At 41.5% G+C, this 15198-nt stretch overlaps 1 protein-coding gene across 1 annotated transcript; it reads right to left on the bottom strand.

The window, feature by feature from the left end:
* Positions 1 to 1756: 1756 nt before the first annotated feature.
* Positions 1757 to 12918, bottom strand: FAM72A (family with sequence similarity 72, member A). The gene is made up of 4 exons (XM_005885246.2): positions 12641 to 12918; positions 9992 to 10069; positions 7577 to 7701; positions 1757 to 2969 (listed from the first exon to the last, which is right to left on the bottom strand). Exons 1-4 carry the CDS (start codon positions 12790 to 12792, stop codon positions 2875 to 2877), a joined length of 450 nt encoding a protein of 149 aa, XP_005885308.1. The 5' UTR covers positions 12793 to 12918; the 3' UTR covers positions 1757 to 2874.
* Positions 12919 to 15198: the final 2280 nt, after the last annotated feature.

Raw genomic sequence — 15198 nt, 5'->3', positions numbered from 1 at the left:
TTAAGTTGTTAAGTGCATCAAAAAAGGACACTAGGAAACAAAACTTGACTGCACTTTACCATCAGAGCTAGCATCCTAAATCTGATCATTTTATTCTCTTGCTTAATTAAAAAATTCACTAACTCTACATTGCTCCTGGATCAAGTCTAAACTTACAATGGCACAGAATAATCTTCATAACAAGATCCCAAACTTCCCTGGTAGCTTTATCTTCTAATGAATTCTCATTACATGTCTTGGAAGGTATAGAAGGCCACTTATAATTTACCAAATAAGCCAGATACTTTTAAATCTGATCAATTTCTTTACACCATTTTCTCTGCCCAGGACTTCCATCCCAGCTGGCAAACCCCTAACGGTGCTTCAGAGCCTGGCTCAAGTATCATTTTTTCTGTGTAGTTTTCTCAACTCCCACCCTCTCCTACTACTCAGAATGAGTGTTCTTTCATCTATGGAGTCATTGAACTTTAAGAATGCCTTTGATAAATCACTTAACCCTATGCATTAAGTAGAAGTTCTATTCTCTCCCCAATACCATGAAGGCAAGCAGGAGCCTGTCACTGTGCAATTCTTAGTACACCACAGGAGCATAATACAGGTTTGTTGAATCTAATCAAATATTAGAAGAGAACCAAAGCCTCAATGGATTTTCTAGGCCTAGGAATTTGCTAGGACTAGAGAATGTATGCTAAATCCACATATGTGATTTTGCTTTGGTCTTTGGACCAGAGTGTGTAATTTGCTTTTATTAAAAAATAGGGTCATGAATATATTTCTCTAGATAAAACATTATGAACCCATTTTCAGCTTAGACTTGGCCTTCCCATAGGTCAATTTGCCAAAAAGTAGCTGTGTAATTCGAAATATTTTCCTGCTGGAGTGGAATTGCATTTGGGGCTTGCTTCAATCAGTGCTTGTCTCGCTTTTGCTCTTCAAAGAGCCCCCAAGTCAACCAGGCTTGAGCAGAAGGAAACCAGATGAACTCTGTTGAATTTAAATTTCCCACATCCTCTACTTTAGCATTAAAGTTTTCTTCTCTAATTGAACAGATTAACTAAAGCAGTATACATAATATAGTATCAATTTATACATTTTTTATTTATCCACTATGCCACCTTGTTTCAGAAAGTCTTTGAAAACTTAAAGAAAAAATCCCAAATCAAAAAACAAACTGTTCCACTCATCCCTTTGGTTCTTTTGGTGACCCTGTCAGTGCTGATGGTCAGTGTGAAAGACTTTTGGAAAAGTTTCTCAGGTACTAGTAACAGCATTTCCTATCTTGGTTTATGGTAAATGACTGTCAGAGTCCACAGGCCACTTTTACCCTATGACCCAGTGTGAGTTCGCTCAATCTTGAAATCAGTCACTGAGGCCCTCACATAACATGGCAGTTGTTATCCGGCTAAGTAAAACTATATAGTTGATGACCATCTGAAGTTGCTCAGGGGCAACAGTATGAAAATGAAGAGCAGATCTGCCTGAGTTTGAATCTGGCCATACCTCTGACCAGGTAAGTGGCCTTGGACGAACTACTTCACCTCTCCAGGCCTCACCTGCCTTATCAGTAACGAAGGAGAAACAATGGCACCTACCTCCTATGGAATAAGAGGAATAAGTGGATTAAATGTGTAAAGCATTTTACAACAGTGTCTGGCACACAGTAAGCACTCAAAACATGTTAGCTACTGTATTTGATACTTTAATATTTTTAGGTAAGAAAAGTAGGTACAATAAAAAATTAAAGGAAGGCTGATCATTTTCAGGACAATAGTTTATTTACAAAACCGCAACTCAGTCTGTTTTGGTATCATTATTGACAAAACACCTACAGTTGAGATACTAGTTGAGTGGAGTGGGTATCCAGACTTGTATAGCTATACACTGATTTTAGCTATACATAAAACCAGAATCCAACACTATCCCAGTTTCCTACTTCTGTGTGGCTCCGAATGTAGCTTGCAAAAGAACAAACTCTCTTTATAATGCACAAGGGCTTAAACAAACCACTTCTTTAGATTTTGTTTTTGTTTTTCTATTTAAGGGTTGGGACTGAGACTATTCATTTAAAATTTGCTATTTACAGAGAAAGCCCTAGAGAATGAGGTAACTTAAAGACAGAGGTTTGGTTTATCTGGCTTTCATAATACAGTAGCCATATGACTTTAGAAACAGGCAAATAAATAATATTGGTACACAGTATATATTGAAAATTTTCTGACAAATTCATTTATCTAACATCATGCTGAGGAATCAAGAGGATTTCTCCATACATTTAAAATTGTGTTATATTTGTTGATTCACAAAGTCTTGTTCCACATTAAAGTAGTTGTCACCAAAATAACATATGATAACTAGTACCCATGGAAACCTATCAGCTTGTTTTTTTAAAATTCTCTGTTAAGGTTTATTTCCAAGTTGAGCATCACATATGTATACATGGTTATATGTGTGGATTTATGCATGGATATATGCACAGTTGATATATGTGTGGGTACTAATGCCCCTTATTCAGGAATGTAAAATAATATACCTGGCATCTAGTTGTAAGAAAAACTTCCCCAGATTGGGAGGTAGCTGAGTGGCACATGAAAAAAGTCTCTTATGTGAAGTTAAGAATAGACCTATACTGGGCTGATGAATGGAGAGAGGAAGAAAAAGAAGTAGAAGTAGAAGAAAAGAACTACATTGGCTCAAATTAAACAGGTAATTAATTTAAGACAGCAAATAAATAAATCAACAAATGCCCCATTTTGGTTTTCTAAAAAAAGAAATCACTGGGAAATCCTTACTAACAATTTAAAGTTGATCCATTAATATACATTTTAAATAGTAAAAAGTCCAAATATTATATCTATCATAAGTCTATTCTCCTATTCATCTAATACACTCCTCCGCTGAGATGTCTAACATGTCTTCATCTGCACTCTCTTCTATCTCTGGCAAGTTGCCCCAAAGTAGGAAGTTAACACCTGAAAGGAAAAGGTCACAAAGTTATTCAGTGCTCATTACTATTATAACTCAGAACATGATATATGAAACCTTTATGTTAACATTGTTATATTAAACCATAGTGTTAGCAGTAAAGAGAAAGAGCATTGAAAGAATGTACCACAAATAAAATTATCTAATATAATTCATCTAGAACATACATATTCTTCAACCGTTTTAAGCAATTCTAAAATCTTGAATTCTAAAATCTTAGGACTCAATAGGATCTTACGAATCCATTTACTCAAAGCTTGCCTCTAGCTACATTATGCCATAATAACTCTACAGTGATACTTTTCAAATCTATTTTAATGAATGGAGATCTCATAAGATCCTTTCAGATTAAGTATCTCTTTGGAGGGAAAAGACTTGAATAAGTCACTCATCTCTTCAACAAGCAAGGAAAGAGCTGGTGCCTTTTTTTCTGATTAAAAAAAGCAAGGTTTTGGAGCCAGTTACAATATGAACAATAATTCTTGATATACGTGGATTTTAGTCTAGAGGTTGTCAAGGTAGAATTGTCAACTTTAGAACTAGATTATAGCTGTCACTACAATAAATAAAATTACCTAAAACCTCTCATCGTGAAAGGTCAGTCAGCTTTCATATTGAAGAATCCAGCATTTGTGTATAATATAAGACCACATATATGGTAGAGGATAATGAGATGGTTTATTCTGGGCATGTACTATATTATGCCTTGAAAGCACTAAATTGGAAAAAAATTGACCTTTAGAAGAGCCAATGAAGTCTTACAAGAAAGTAAATCTCAAGCTGTCCAGTTGGCAGTGTGGGCACAAGCGGCTCAGCAAGTCTGGATACCCACTCCACACATACCAAGATTGTGGCCACTTGGTGGAATGGAATGAGCCAGGATTTGGAGATTTGGTTTGAACTCAGTTTCCACCCCTTATCAGTACACCATGGATGTTTTTACTACTTTTACTACAAATGCATGCAACCAGACTATATATATTGTTCTTTTGTGTATTTAAAATTTTACAATATGGTATTATATGTATCTTTTCTAATTGTATTTTTTCTTTCAATTCTCACCTGAGGATATGTTTATTGATTTTAGGAAGAGAGAAACATTGATCGGTTGCCTCCCGTGCATGCCCTGACCAGGAATCCAACCCTAAACTTAGGTATGTACCCTGACGGGGAATTGAACCTGCACCTTTTTGGGTGTGTGGGACGATGCTCCAACCAACTGAGCCACCCAGCCAGGGCTCTAATTAGACATTATGTTTTCATTAGACATTATGTTTTTGAGATTTACCTATACCCATATGTGCAGATTTAGCTCATTTTCTTTTATTTCTGTAGAGTATTCCATTGTGTGAACTAAAAAAAATTATATATATTGCAAATATGACCCATCGCCCATCCTTTCCTCTAAACTGTCCATTTTGCACAGTTGCCTGAGGAGACGTGTACAAGCATGTGCACTGTTGTATTGTTGAAACAACAGAAACAATCAACTATCTATCTTAGTTGAGATACTGGAATATAAAAAAGCAAGGAATTAGCATCTGTTTGATGTATATAGATGCCTATCATATTGTTTTCTGTAATTTTTTGTCTGTTTGAATTGTTTATAATATAAAACACCTTTTTCCCAAGAATGAATTGTTTTGCTTCTGGTCAGATGGCATTGAGAGCTGACAGGATAGTACGGAATCACTAGGCCAAATCTAATGGCCAATTAGAACCCATAAAGGTCAATGGAGAGTTGAAGTGAATTTGCCTTTGGAGGCATTTACCCACCCCAGTGAAGGTGAACTGAGGTTTCCCAAGCTTCCTCAGGAACTCCTTAGGAAATCAGGTCTACCTGTGTAGGCCAGCTTAGAACATAGACTTCTTGGGGCCCTTTCAGTCTAAATATTGTAGAATTTTATAAAGCTTGTGTATGTACTCCTTTGATGCTGCTGACTCAGGTGTTTCAAGGAGAGTTCCAACAGCCACGAGGAACCCTGTTGTATGCCAAGCATCTAGAAAATCCTGCTTTAAATCACAGTATTAGGGTTACAAAGGAGAAGTCTAATATTCTTGGAGTCAATACACAGAGACACGAGTAGCTCAGCACAATTGGTTCAAAGAAGAAAAAATAAACTAAGTGATTGGATCTGTCAGAAGCAGCACCTTCCTTCCTCTGTTAAGAAGGGAGGAAGGAAACCCTGTGATACATGTGTTTCTCATGGATTAGATTCAATGCAAATGCAAGAATGCCGGGCTTTTATCTTTGAAAAATTGACCAATATTAAGAAGTAAATCAAAATTGAAAAATCTCCACCCTGTGTTTTAAATTCCATGAAGCAGAAAAAAAATAATATCAAAGCAGAAACTTCCTTTAATGTGTCCCATGAGCAACACAAATATAAAACTGGAAACCTAAATTAGAAGCCTGTATCTCACCTAGGGGAGTTCAGATAAGTCCTTGCTCAAAAATGGCCCTCTAAACATGCTAGAGTCTTAAATTAAGACCCCCACATGGTTGAGAGCCACAATTAAATGCCAGGTGATAAAAAAAAAAAATCGGAGTCTCTAAAAACCCAACCATAATTGGAGGGTTTAAAGACCCTGACGACCTAGCTTTTTACAATTTGTGATCTTGTTTTTAGTCTGTGAAGGGAAATCATACTTTTAAAAAAGGAATATATTTTAAGTTCTGAAGAAGACTAAAATATACATTAAAAAACCCGAGTGTTAGTGCCAATTTGGGTTGTCAAATTCTTTAAACTTGTTCCCACTAAAAATGTCCCACTAAATTTCAACTTGGTCTGTTGTATAAATAGGTATTAGACATTGAAAATGTCCTATAACAAAACTTGAATGGCTCTAGACCAGGGGTGGGCAAACTTTTTGACTCGAGGGCCACAATGGGTTCTTAAACTGGACCGGAGGGCTGGAACAAAAGCATGGATGGAGTGTTTGTGTGAACTAATATAAATTCAAAGTAAACATCATTACATAAAAGGGTACGGTCTTTTTTTTTTTTTAGTTTTATTCATTTCAAACGGGCTGGATCCGGCCCGCGGGCCGTAGTTTGCCCACGGCTGCTCTAGACTATATAAAATGTATTATGTAAATATCTTTTAAGAATTAGTTGCAGTATTTTCCTACTAAATAATTAGTATGACATATTGATATTAAATATTTCCTTTGACTAAAATTCCATCATAATTTATTAATATAGATGTCAAAATGTCCATTTTCATCTTAAAGCAACATCACCAAATACATGTTATCTAGTCATCTTCCCTCCCAACTCCCCACGGCCTCAGCCTTCCCTCCATCCCTCCCTTCTTACACACACACACACACACACACTTGACTATCAAATATACAATATTGTTCTCTCTCTCTCCCTTCCTCTCTCTAATCTTGTCCTTGGATGAGGATTAAAAAAAAAAAAGTTAATTTAAAAAGGCCAAGAGCCCTAGCTGGTTTGGCTCAGTGGATAGAGCGTCAGCCTGAGGACTGAAGAGTCCTGGGTTCAATTCTGGTCAAGGGCACATGCCTGGGTTGTGGGCTCAATCCCCAGTTGTGGGCTTGCAAGAGGCAATACCATAGCTATTGTAAAGATGAATGAGTTAATATTTTAATCATAGGACCTTTGCAATAGTAGGTTCCAGATTTATTGTCTAGTGCTTTTTCTTTTTTACACACACACACACACACACACATACACACACGTACTTAGATGTATATAACATGTCTCTGTCTCCTTCTCATTCTTTAGGATTCAACTCTCCTTAGCCTCTCATGAGAAGTCTTCCCTACCATGCTATGAAAAATAACTCACATCGATGAGATTATGCATACTTGATAATATGTATCAATACAAGAATTTAAAGAATTAAAATGTTAATTTAAGTCTGGCTGTGGTGGCTCAGTTGGTTGAGAATTGTCCTGTGCACCCAAAGGTTGCCAGTTTGATTCCAGATCAGGGCGCCTACAAAAGGCAACCAATTGTTTCCCTCTCACATCAATGATTCTCTCGTGCTCGCTCGCTCTCCCTTCCTCTCTCTAATCTTGTCCTCGGATGAGGATTTAAAAAAAAAAAAAGTTAATTTAGGAGGCCAATGCCTTATCCATTAGGCAACTGGAAAAAAAGTTAATTTAAAAAGGACAAGAGCCCTAGCTGGTTTGGATCAGTGGATAGAGCATCGGCCTGAGGACTGAAGAGTCCTGGGTTCAATTCTGGTCAAGGGCACATGCCCGGGTTGTGGGCTCAATCCCGAGTCATGGGCTTGCAAGAGGCAGCCGATCAATGATTCTCTCTCATCATTGATATTTCTATCTCTTTTTCTCTCTCCTTTTCTCTCTGAAAAAAAAAAGGGGGGGGGGCGGACAAGAAATCCTGCTAAGTTTGAGGCTCTTAAATAAAATGATGAAAATAGAAATGGCAATGAATTTGGCTACTAGTATCCATAATTGTTTGGGATAATATGATTGACGTTTCAGTCTAGTAGATCCAATCCAGGTAAAGTCTCAGAGGGAGTTCTGAAATGATCTACCGGGAGTTTCACTCAGATGTTGATAGACAAATGTTATAGGAATGTTCCAGTCAATTGTTTCTTACCTGTAGAGTCTAGTCTGTTAATACCATAAACTGCCTGGCTGTGAAACATCCAGAAGTGCCCGTTGTTACAGGAGAGAAGGCAGGAGCAACATGGAACAATCACATGATAACCCACAATGTTCCCACTAAAAAGAAAGTAAATATTGTTAGAGGCTGTGTAACACCTGACCATGTAAGCATTTTTAATGTAAATAGATGACATAAAGACCTCACTTCCTCCTAACATCCTCCATTGCTGGGATCTTTGGGATGTGATTTATTCTAATAATGATTACAGTGCTACTGTCAAGTGGCAAAATAGACTTTAAGTGAAATAATACTAACATTTTCTCCATTTCTTTGCTAGTATTATTTTATGCATTTTCCCTTGAGAAGCTAGCTTCCAGATGACATAAGGTTGTGATTTGCTCTGTAGAGAACTCCAAATTGATGTGCTGTGCACACAAAATATATTGAATAAACTCAGATCTGTGGGTAAAAGGTTTTTGCTATCCTCAGGACAGTGGCAAGTTGGGTTCTTACATGTTCTAGCTCCATGCCAGGGCCTAAAAACTGTTTCAACAGATGGAGGAGTAGGAAGACAGCATGAGCCCCTGTAAACCAAACACAAGCTGGCTGCTCTAATTTTAGTCTGTGTTTTTGAGGGAATTCAGAAGTAAAGCAAATCTATAGCCTCTAGAGAAAGTTGCAAAAGTTTTCACTGTCTTCACGATTATGCATCTGATTATAAGTACCTTACTTTTCTACAGGGTTTGGTGTTTTTTTTTTTTCCTATCTGGTTACTATTAAATAGATTGAATATACAGGGAATGTTTTAGTAGGCACTTAAAAAAATGACAACATGAACTGCTTACACCTTAAGGTGTAAAAAGTCTTATTATAGCTTGTTCTCATCCAGTGAGATGTGAGAGTGAGTTATTTTTGTGAGGGCCTACTAAAAAATACTATATGAGAGGTACCAGCCCACCTAAAATATATCTTCTAATCATAATCTGATTGAAAGGCAAACGAATGAAAACAAAAGTTGTTCTTGGACTAGGACTGGCTGTTATTTGTAAGACTATTCTTGTGGCTTTCAGTACTGCCCTTATTCATTCATTCCACTAATGTTATTGAGCTTGTATTCTGTGTTAGGTGTTAGAAATACAGGGTGGACAAGGTTTTTGTTCTTATGGAGCTAACGTTCGAGTAGGGACATCCCAGATCATTTGCTCCCTTCTTAGAACCCCTTCAGTGGCTTCCCATTGGCCAAAAAGAAAAACAAACAAACTCCTTCATACCAAGGTGTAGATCTGCACTATCCAAATGTGGCTACTGAGCACTTAAAATGTGGCTAGCCTGAGGTGAAATGTGCTGGGAGTATAAAACAGACACCAGATTTGAAAGAATAAGAATAAAAAATAGAATGTAAAACATTTCATTCATAATGTTTTTATATTGGTTACATATTGAAATGATAGTGTTTTGCATATATTGAGTTAAATAAAATACATGATTAAAATTAATGTCACCTGTTTCTTTTTACTTTAAAAAAATGTGGTTACTGGAAAATTTTAAATTCCATATGCAACTTGCATATTTCTATTGGACAGCGCTGCCCTAGATTATATGTGTTTTGACTACATCTCTAATGTACTCATACGACTCTCCCCAGATGCTCACAAAGTCTCAGCCACACTGCCATTCTCCTTTTATTCCTGGAACATCTAAAGCAGGGGTCCTCAAACTTTTTAAACAGGGGGCCAGTTCACTGTCCCTCAGACCGTTGGAGGGCCGGACTATAGTCTAAAAAAAAACTATGAACAAATTCCTATGCACACTGCACATATCTTATTTTGAAGTAAAAAAACAAAATGGGAACAAATACAATATTTTTATTTGCATGTGGCCCGCGGGCCGTAGTTTGAGGACCCCTGATCTAAAGCATCTTCTTACCTTGGGTCCTTTGCACTTGCTATTCCCTCTGCCTAGAACATTCTTTCTCTGTCTCCTTCTCATTCTTTAGGATTCAACTCTCCTTAGCCTCTCATGAGAAGTCTTTTAGAGTTTTAAGTTTATTCGAGATCAAATAGAGAGTAGGGGTAGGGCCAGGACTCAAACCTAATTTTTATGACTAAATCCAGGTGTTTTTTTTCCCCTTCTAAACTACTTGCCTTTTTCTAAAAATTAAAGCAGATATTTGTCAATGAACTTTGAGAAATTGTAAAATCATATACAAATCTAAAGTGCCACAGGCCCTTTAAAAAATAGCTCTTAGTAACAAATGGAAAATTTTAAATTCCATATGCAACTTGCAATGGCTCATTGCAAGGGTTATAACCAGTGCTCGATGCAGTCCACTGAACCTTTGTGTCTGCTTTGGTGTCAACATCCATCTCCCAAACCCAGGGCTATTTAGAATATTGTCATAGATACCATTTTAAACATGCGATGTCCTTCAGTTTACATTTGCAGATTTCAGTATAATAGCATCTTCCTATTAAGTCCACTGTGCTGAAGAGAGAAAAGTGTAGAGATAGTCAAATGTACGTTTTTTAAATTGTTAGATGTATATAACATAAAATGTATTAATTAACCACTTTTAGTGTATAGTTCAGAACTGTAAAGTATATTCACATTGTTGTACAACAAATCTCCAGACCCTTTTCATTTTATAAAATTAAAACTCTATGCCCATTAAAAAATTCCCCATTTCCCTCTCCCCACAACCCCTGGCAATCATCATTCAACTTTCTGTTCCTATGAATTTGACTGCTTTAGATACCACATATAAGTAGAATCGTACAGTATTTGTCTTTTTGAGACTGGCTTATTTTCACTTAGCATAATGTCCTCAAGGTCCATCCATATTGTAGTATGTGATAGGCTGGATAATATTTCATTGTATGCATATACCTTATTTTGTTTATTCACTCAGCTATTGACAGACATTTGGGTTTTTGTGAATAATGCTGCTAAGAACATGGCTGTGCACATATCTCTTCTAGGTCCTGCACTGAATTTTGTTGGATATATACCCAGAAGCGAGATTGCTGATCATATGGTAATTCTATTTTCAATTTTTGAGGAACTGTTATGCTTTTCCATAGCAGAGGCCCTATATTACATTAGCACCAACTGTGCACAAGGTTTCAATTTTTCCATGTCCTTGCTATCAAATGTATTTTTGATTGTGATTTAGTATGAATTTTATAGGCCCAAAGAGCTAAGAGTGAGTCTGAAATAGAACTATAGTATATTTTGTAAGAGTCAGTTAATATTTGTGAGCTCAACATAATATGACAAAACTTCCACTTAAAAACCTTATGTGCTCATTGATTTTCAAACATTAATCCATACTCTTATAACTCCTACAAGGAAGCATAGACAATAGGAAAGATCCAACTCTATTCTAGACTCTTATCTAACCTCTAACCATGAACCTTCTTATGACTGTCTCATCACTTACCATAGCTATTGTAAAAATGAATGAGTTAATATTTTAGTCATAGGACCTTTGCAATAGTAGGTTCCAGATTTATTGTCTAGTGATTTTTTTACACACACACACACACACACACACACACACGTACTTAAATATTAACCCATTTATCTTTGCAATACGTAACGTTGTCATCAGGCATGACTACACTTGAACCAATTCAGGAAAATTTCACGACTTTCACTATATTAAATTTTTTTTCTTTTTTTAAAAAAATGTTTTTATTGATTTTAGAGAGGAAGGGAGAGGGGGAGAGAGAGAGAGAGCTAGAAACATCAGTGATGAGAGAGAATCATTGATTGGCTGCCTCTTGCACGTTCCACACTGGGGATCGAGCCTGCAACCCGGGCATGTGCCCTGACTGGGAATCGAACCATGGCCTCCTGGTTCATGGGTTCATGCTCAACCACTGAGCCATGCCAGGCAGGCTGAAAAAATGTTTTTAAGTTTCTATTATTATCATGAAATTCACTTTAAATTATTATAACTATTAGCCTGCCTCCTCTGGCTGTGTCCAAAGAATACTTACTTATTCACCCATATTATGGATAATCCCTCTTTCACTTTAATGATAAAGATTCAATAAAGAGCTAAATCTTGAAAATCATTTAAGGGCTATGTTGACCATGGAGAGAGAAAGTACTTTTTAGAGCTAGAAAAAGGTATATTTGAGTCAAATAAAATGGTTATTTTTCCAAATAGGAAGCAAATTCTTAAGGGCTCTACTATACCCGAAAGTGGGTAGTGACTGAAAACAATTAAAGAGGATTGAATTACACAAGTGAATGCATGATATCCAAAATAGGCTTTATGGGAAGACAAGGATTCTTTAAAGGGTAAGTCTTTATTTCACCCCATACAAACCTAAGTCTCTCTCAGAAAAGGAGATTTTTGAGAAAAGAATACTGAATTATAAGGACAATGGAATAAGCATGCCAATCTCAAATAATGGTAGAAAACTATTAATTTTTTTGGGGGGGGGAGTGTAAAACGATGGATAAAAATGAAAAAAGCCCTAGCTGATTTGGCTCAGTGGATAGAGCAGCAGCCTGGGGACTAAAGGGTCCCGGGTTCGATTCTGGTCAAGGGCACATGCCTGGGTTACGGGCTCAATCCCCAGTGGGGAGTGTGCAGGAGGCAGCCGATCAATGATTTTTTCTCATCATTGATGCTTCAATCTCTCTCTTCCTCTCTGAAATCAATAAAAATATTAAAAGAAAAAGAAAAACTTGACCTCTCAAACAGTACAAAAAAGCTTGCTTGAATTTCCTAGAGTCTCTAGGTCATGGCCTTGATCCAGCGAGACAGGATAGTTGGGCAGGGCCTAGGGCCAGGGATCCAGCTTCAGGGGTGTGGTCACATGACTAGGAGCATTACATCAGGACTGACCACTGGGGCTAAACCACAGACTTTGTCCAGACAGTCTGCCCATTTAGTTATACGCCAAGGGGATCATCAGGCTCGTGGGAGTGGCTGGAACACCAAAATGATAATCCCTTGGTTGACTCCGAGGTCCAAGCCCTAACATCTTCCCATTTAGTTAAAGGCTACCGTCCGCTGCCCGCCACCAGCAAATGACTTACTTGGTAGGAGGGATGTCTGTAGAGAAAAGGTCTATGTCAGTGTCGGCCAGCAAAACAGCCTTCATGCCCCGAGAGCTGAGCACTTGTTTACAGAATTTGCAAGACAGGATGGACACGCACCGGTCCTGGAAGCTACAGCTGCTGGTAGACATGGCGTCCCGGGCAAGGATGTGGCGTGGGATTTGAAAAAATGCAACCAAAGAGCAAGACCCTTCCTAGGTGGATTCCCCCGGGGCTAAAAATAAAATGGCGAGGCCTCGAGCTTTTCTGAGCCCTAAAATTGGGAAGGAGAATTAGTTCTTTTTTTGTTTCCCCCCCACCCGGGGAGGGTAAAAGTAATATTTATTGAGCAGGAACAGGAGAGAGCAGCAGCAATTTTGGCTTTATCCTTTGAACTTTCCGGGAGGGGGGAGAGGTTTGAAGTGGGGGGGGAGCGGGGCAAGCTGCTAGGGGCCTCGGGAACTTGTCTGCCGTTTTCCCTTCCTCCCGTCTACAAGGATCCTCTCCTCTGGCTCCCCCTCCTTCAGCAACTCCCTCGCATTTAAAGCTTCTCCTCTCCCAAGCCCCACCCCCCCCGAGAGCTCCAATTCCTATTTGTCGGGTCGCGGGCGGTCTCCCTACCCACGCCTCTTCCAGGAAATCTTTCTCCTCTTCCCAGGCTTCGGAAATGCCCTGAGCCCTGCCCACCGGGAGGGTCCCTGCTTCTCCGCAGTCCTACAGCGAACCTCCGCCGCTCGTCTCGTCCCAGCCGGCCCCCGGCTTCGCTTCTCCCGCGGCAGCCCCCAATCCTCAGCGTGCTGGCTCTCGCGTCCCCCTCGTGCCCCCGGTTCCCCGCGGCCTTCCCTCCAGGCCTCTCCCGGAGCGGCCACTCCAGAACGTGCGGTGCTGGAGGTGGTGGTGGTGGTGGGGCTCGCTTTGGGGGCTCAGTCGACTTTGGGATCCCGGTCACCGAACACGTCGTTTTCTGCCACCTCTTCCGCTCGCTCTGCCTTTCCAAACCGGCTGTCAGTTTGAATTTCCATCGCCGCGCACCGATTGGGAGAACTAGAGCTCGCCCACGTCCTGCATTGGAAGGCTCGGAAGCCGCGGACGCGATCTTAGTGGCGAGGGGACCGTACGCCCCGCCCCAGTAACGGTGCCGACATCGGTTGCGCTTGCTGGTTGGCCGAGCGTGGCTCCGCCGCCGGCCTCATTGGCGGGCTCCTGGAGGTTTGGGCGGGCCTACTCCGGCTCTAGTGGAAGAAGCCAGGACGCCCTTTGCGCTTCTGATTGGAAGACGTTCTTACAGTCCACTCTGGTCTCTACTCTCTATTGGCTAAAATTCTCCCCAACGCCCCTCCTCCCCACCCCGGTCCAATTGGTCGTACCTTTTCTCAAGAATTCGTGTTTGGTTGCTGGTTCCAACTTAATCCCGCCCATTAATTCTACTTTAGGGTTCGGCCACAGTGGGAGGAGCTTACCCCGTGACTACGCCTCGGTAGTGCTAGTCACGCCTCCAAGCTTCGCCAGTCCCGCCTCCTCATTCCTGGCCTCTCGGGATCAGCTATTCCTATTGGCTACAGGCCCTATCGGTCGATAGAATGCGGGCGGTGATTGGCAAAAGGGGTGGGTCCTGCTTCCCGGCGGGGTCCTGCGGAGTTGGCGGAGGCTCCGGAGGGGACTAGGGGACCAATCTGCGTAGGAGCGGGTGGCGGGGACGAGAGGGCAGGAGAACTCTGAGTGGAAAGCGGACCCGGGGGCCTGGGACCCGTCGCGTCAGAGCCAGGTAAAGGCTCCTTCCCTCTCCCCTTCCTTCCTCCCGGCGGCGGGACCACAGCCCTGACTGCACAAACCCGGGTTGGGGCGGAAAGGAGAGGGCGCAGATGCTGCTTGCTGCATCGCTTTAGCGGTGCCGCCCGCAATCCCTCCACCCCCCTACCCCCCCGCGATCCTCTCCAAAACTCTGAGCACTCCTCAGGACGGCATCTCTCCGCCCTTCACCGCACCGCTCGGGGCTGTGCCCGGGCTCATGCCGCCGCGCAGCCCGCACCCAGCCCCCTCCCCAAGCGCTCTGCAGTCGGACCGCTTTGGGGCAGCCGTCCTTGGCAGCACCCGTCACCATCCGCGGCCCCCCAACTCTGTCTCCAAGCCCTGCACCCAGAAGGGGTGTTCCGCCCTGCTTCCGGGGCCCTTCCCGGGTCCCAGCCCCCCGGCCCGCCCCAGTGGCTCCTCTTCGCACTCGGGTTCCCAGACCCCAGAAGTGGGTCCCCCAAGTTGCTAACATCCCTGCGCTGCATGGAACATCACGGGCCACGATAGACTCCGAATTCCCCCCTCACCTTTAAGGCACCCCTCCCCGTCCCCTCTCCGCGTCCTTCCTCCAAGCGTGTGCGGCGGTTCTCGTTACCCTCGGCTCCCGTGCAGCCTCGGGACCCCACCTCTCCTCCCCTCCCGCTTCCTGCCCGCCGGAACCCCCTCGCCGCCTCTGCTCCCTCTTCCTCGCTCCGTGAGGCTCTTTCTCCGGGGCGCGGGCAGCGGGAGACACCGGCGGGAGCCTCTTCCTCCCGGCACCGAGAGGG

Source organism: Myotis brandtii, unplaced genomic scaffold (assembly GCF_000412655.1).
Source record: "Myotis brandtii unplaced genomic scaffold, ASM41265v1 scaffold898, whole genome shotgun sequence".
NCBI classification, from domain to species: Eukaryota; Metazoa; Chordata; class Mammalia; order Chiroptera; family Vespertilionidae; genus Myotis; species Myotis brandtii.
The sequence above is the reverse complement of the archived record's forward strand: the minus strand, read 5'-3'. Positions and strand labels throughout refer to the sequence as shown.

Bases quoted from the DNA above. Each gene is read 5' to 3' on its own strand.
- FAM72A (XM_005885246.2), bottom strand. From the start codon at position 12,792: ATGTCTACCAGCAGCTGTAGCTTCCAGGACCGGTGCGTGTCCATCCTG. The intron at 7,702-9,991 runs GTATCTATGACA...CTTTCTTTTTAG, and splicing joins GACATCGCATGTTTAAAATG to TGGGAACATTGTGGGTTATC. The intron at 2,970-7,576 runs GTAAGAAACAAT...TTTTCCTTTCAG, and splicing joins TAACAGACTAGACTCTACAG to GTGTTAACTTCCTACTTTGG.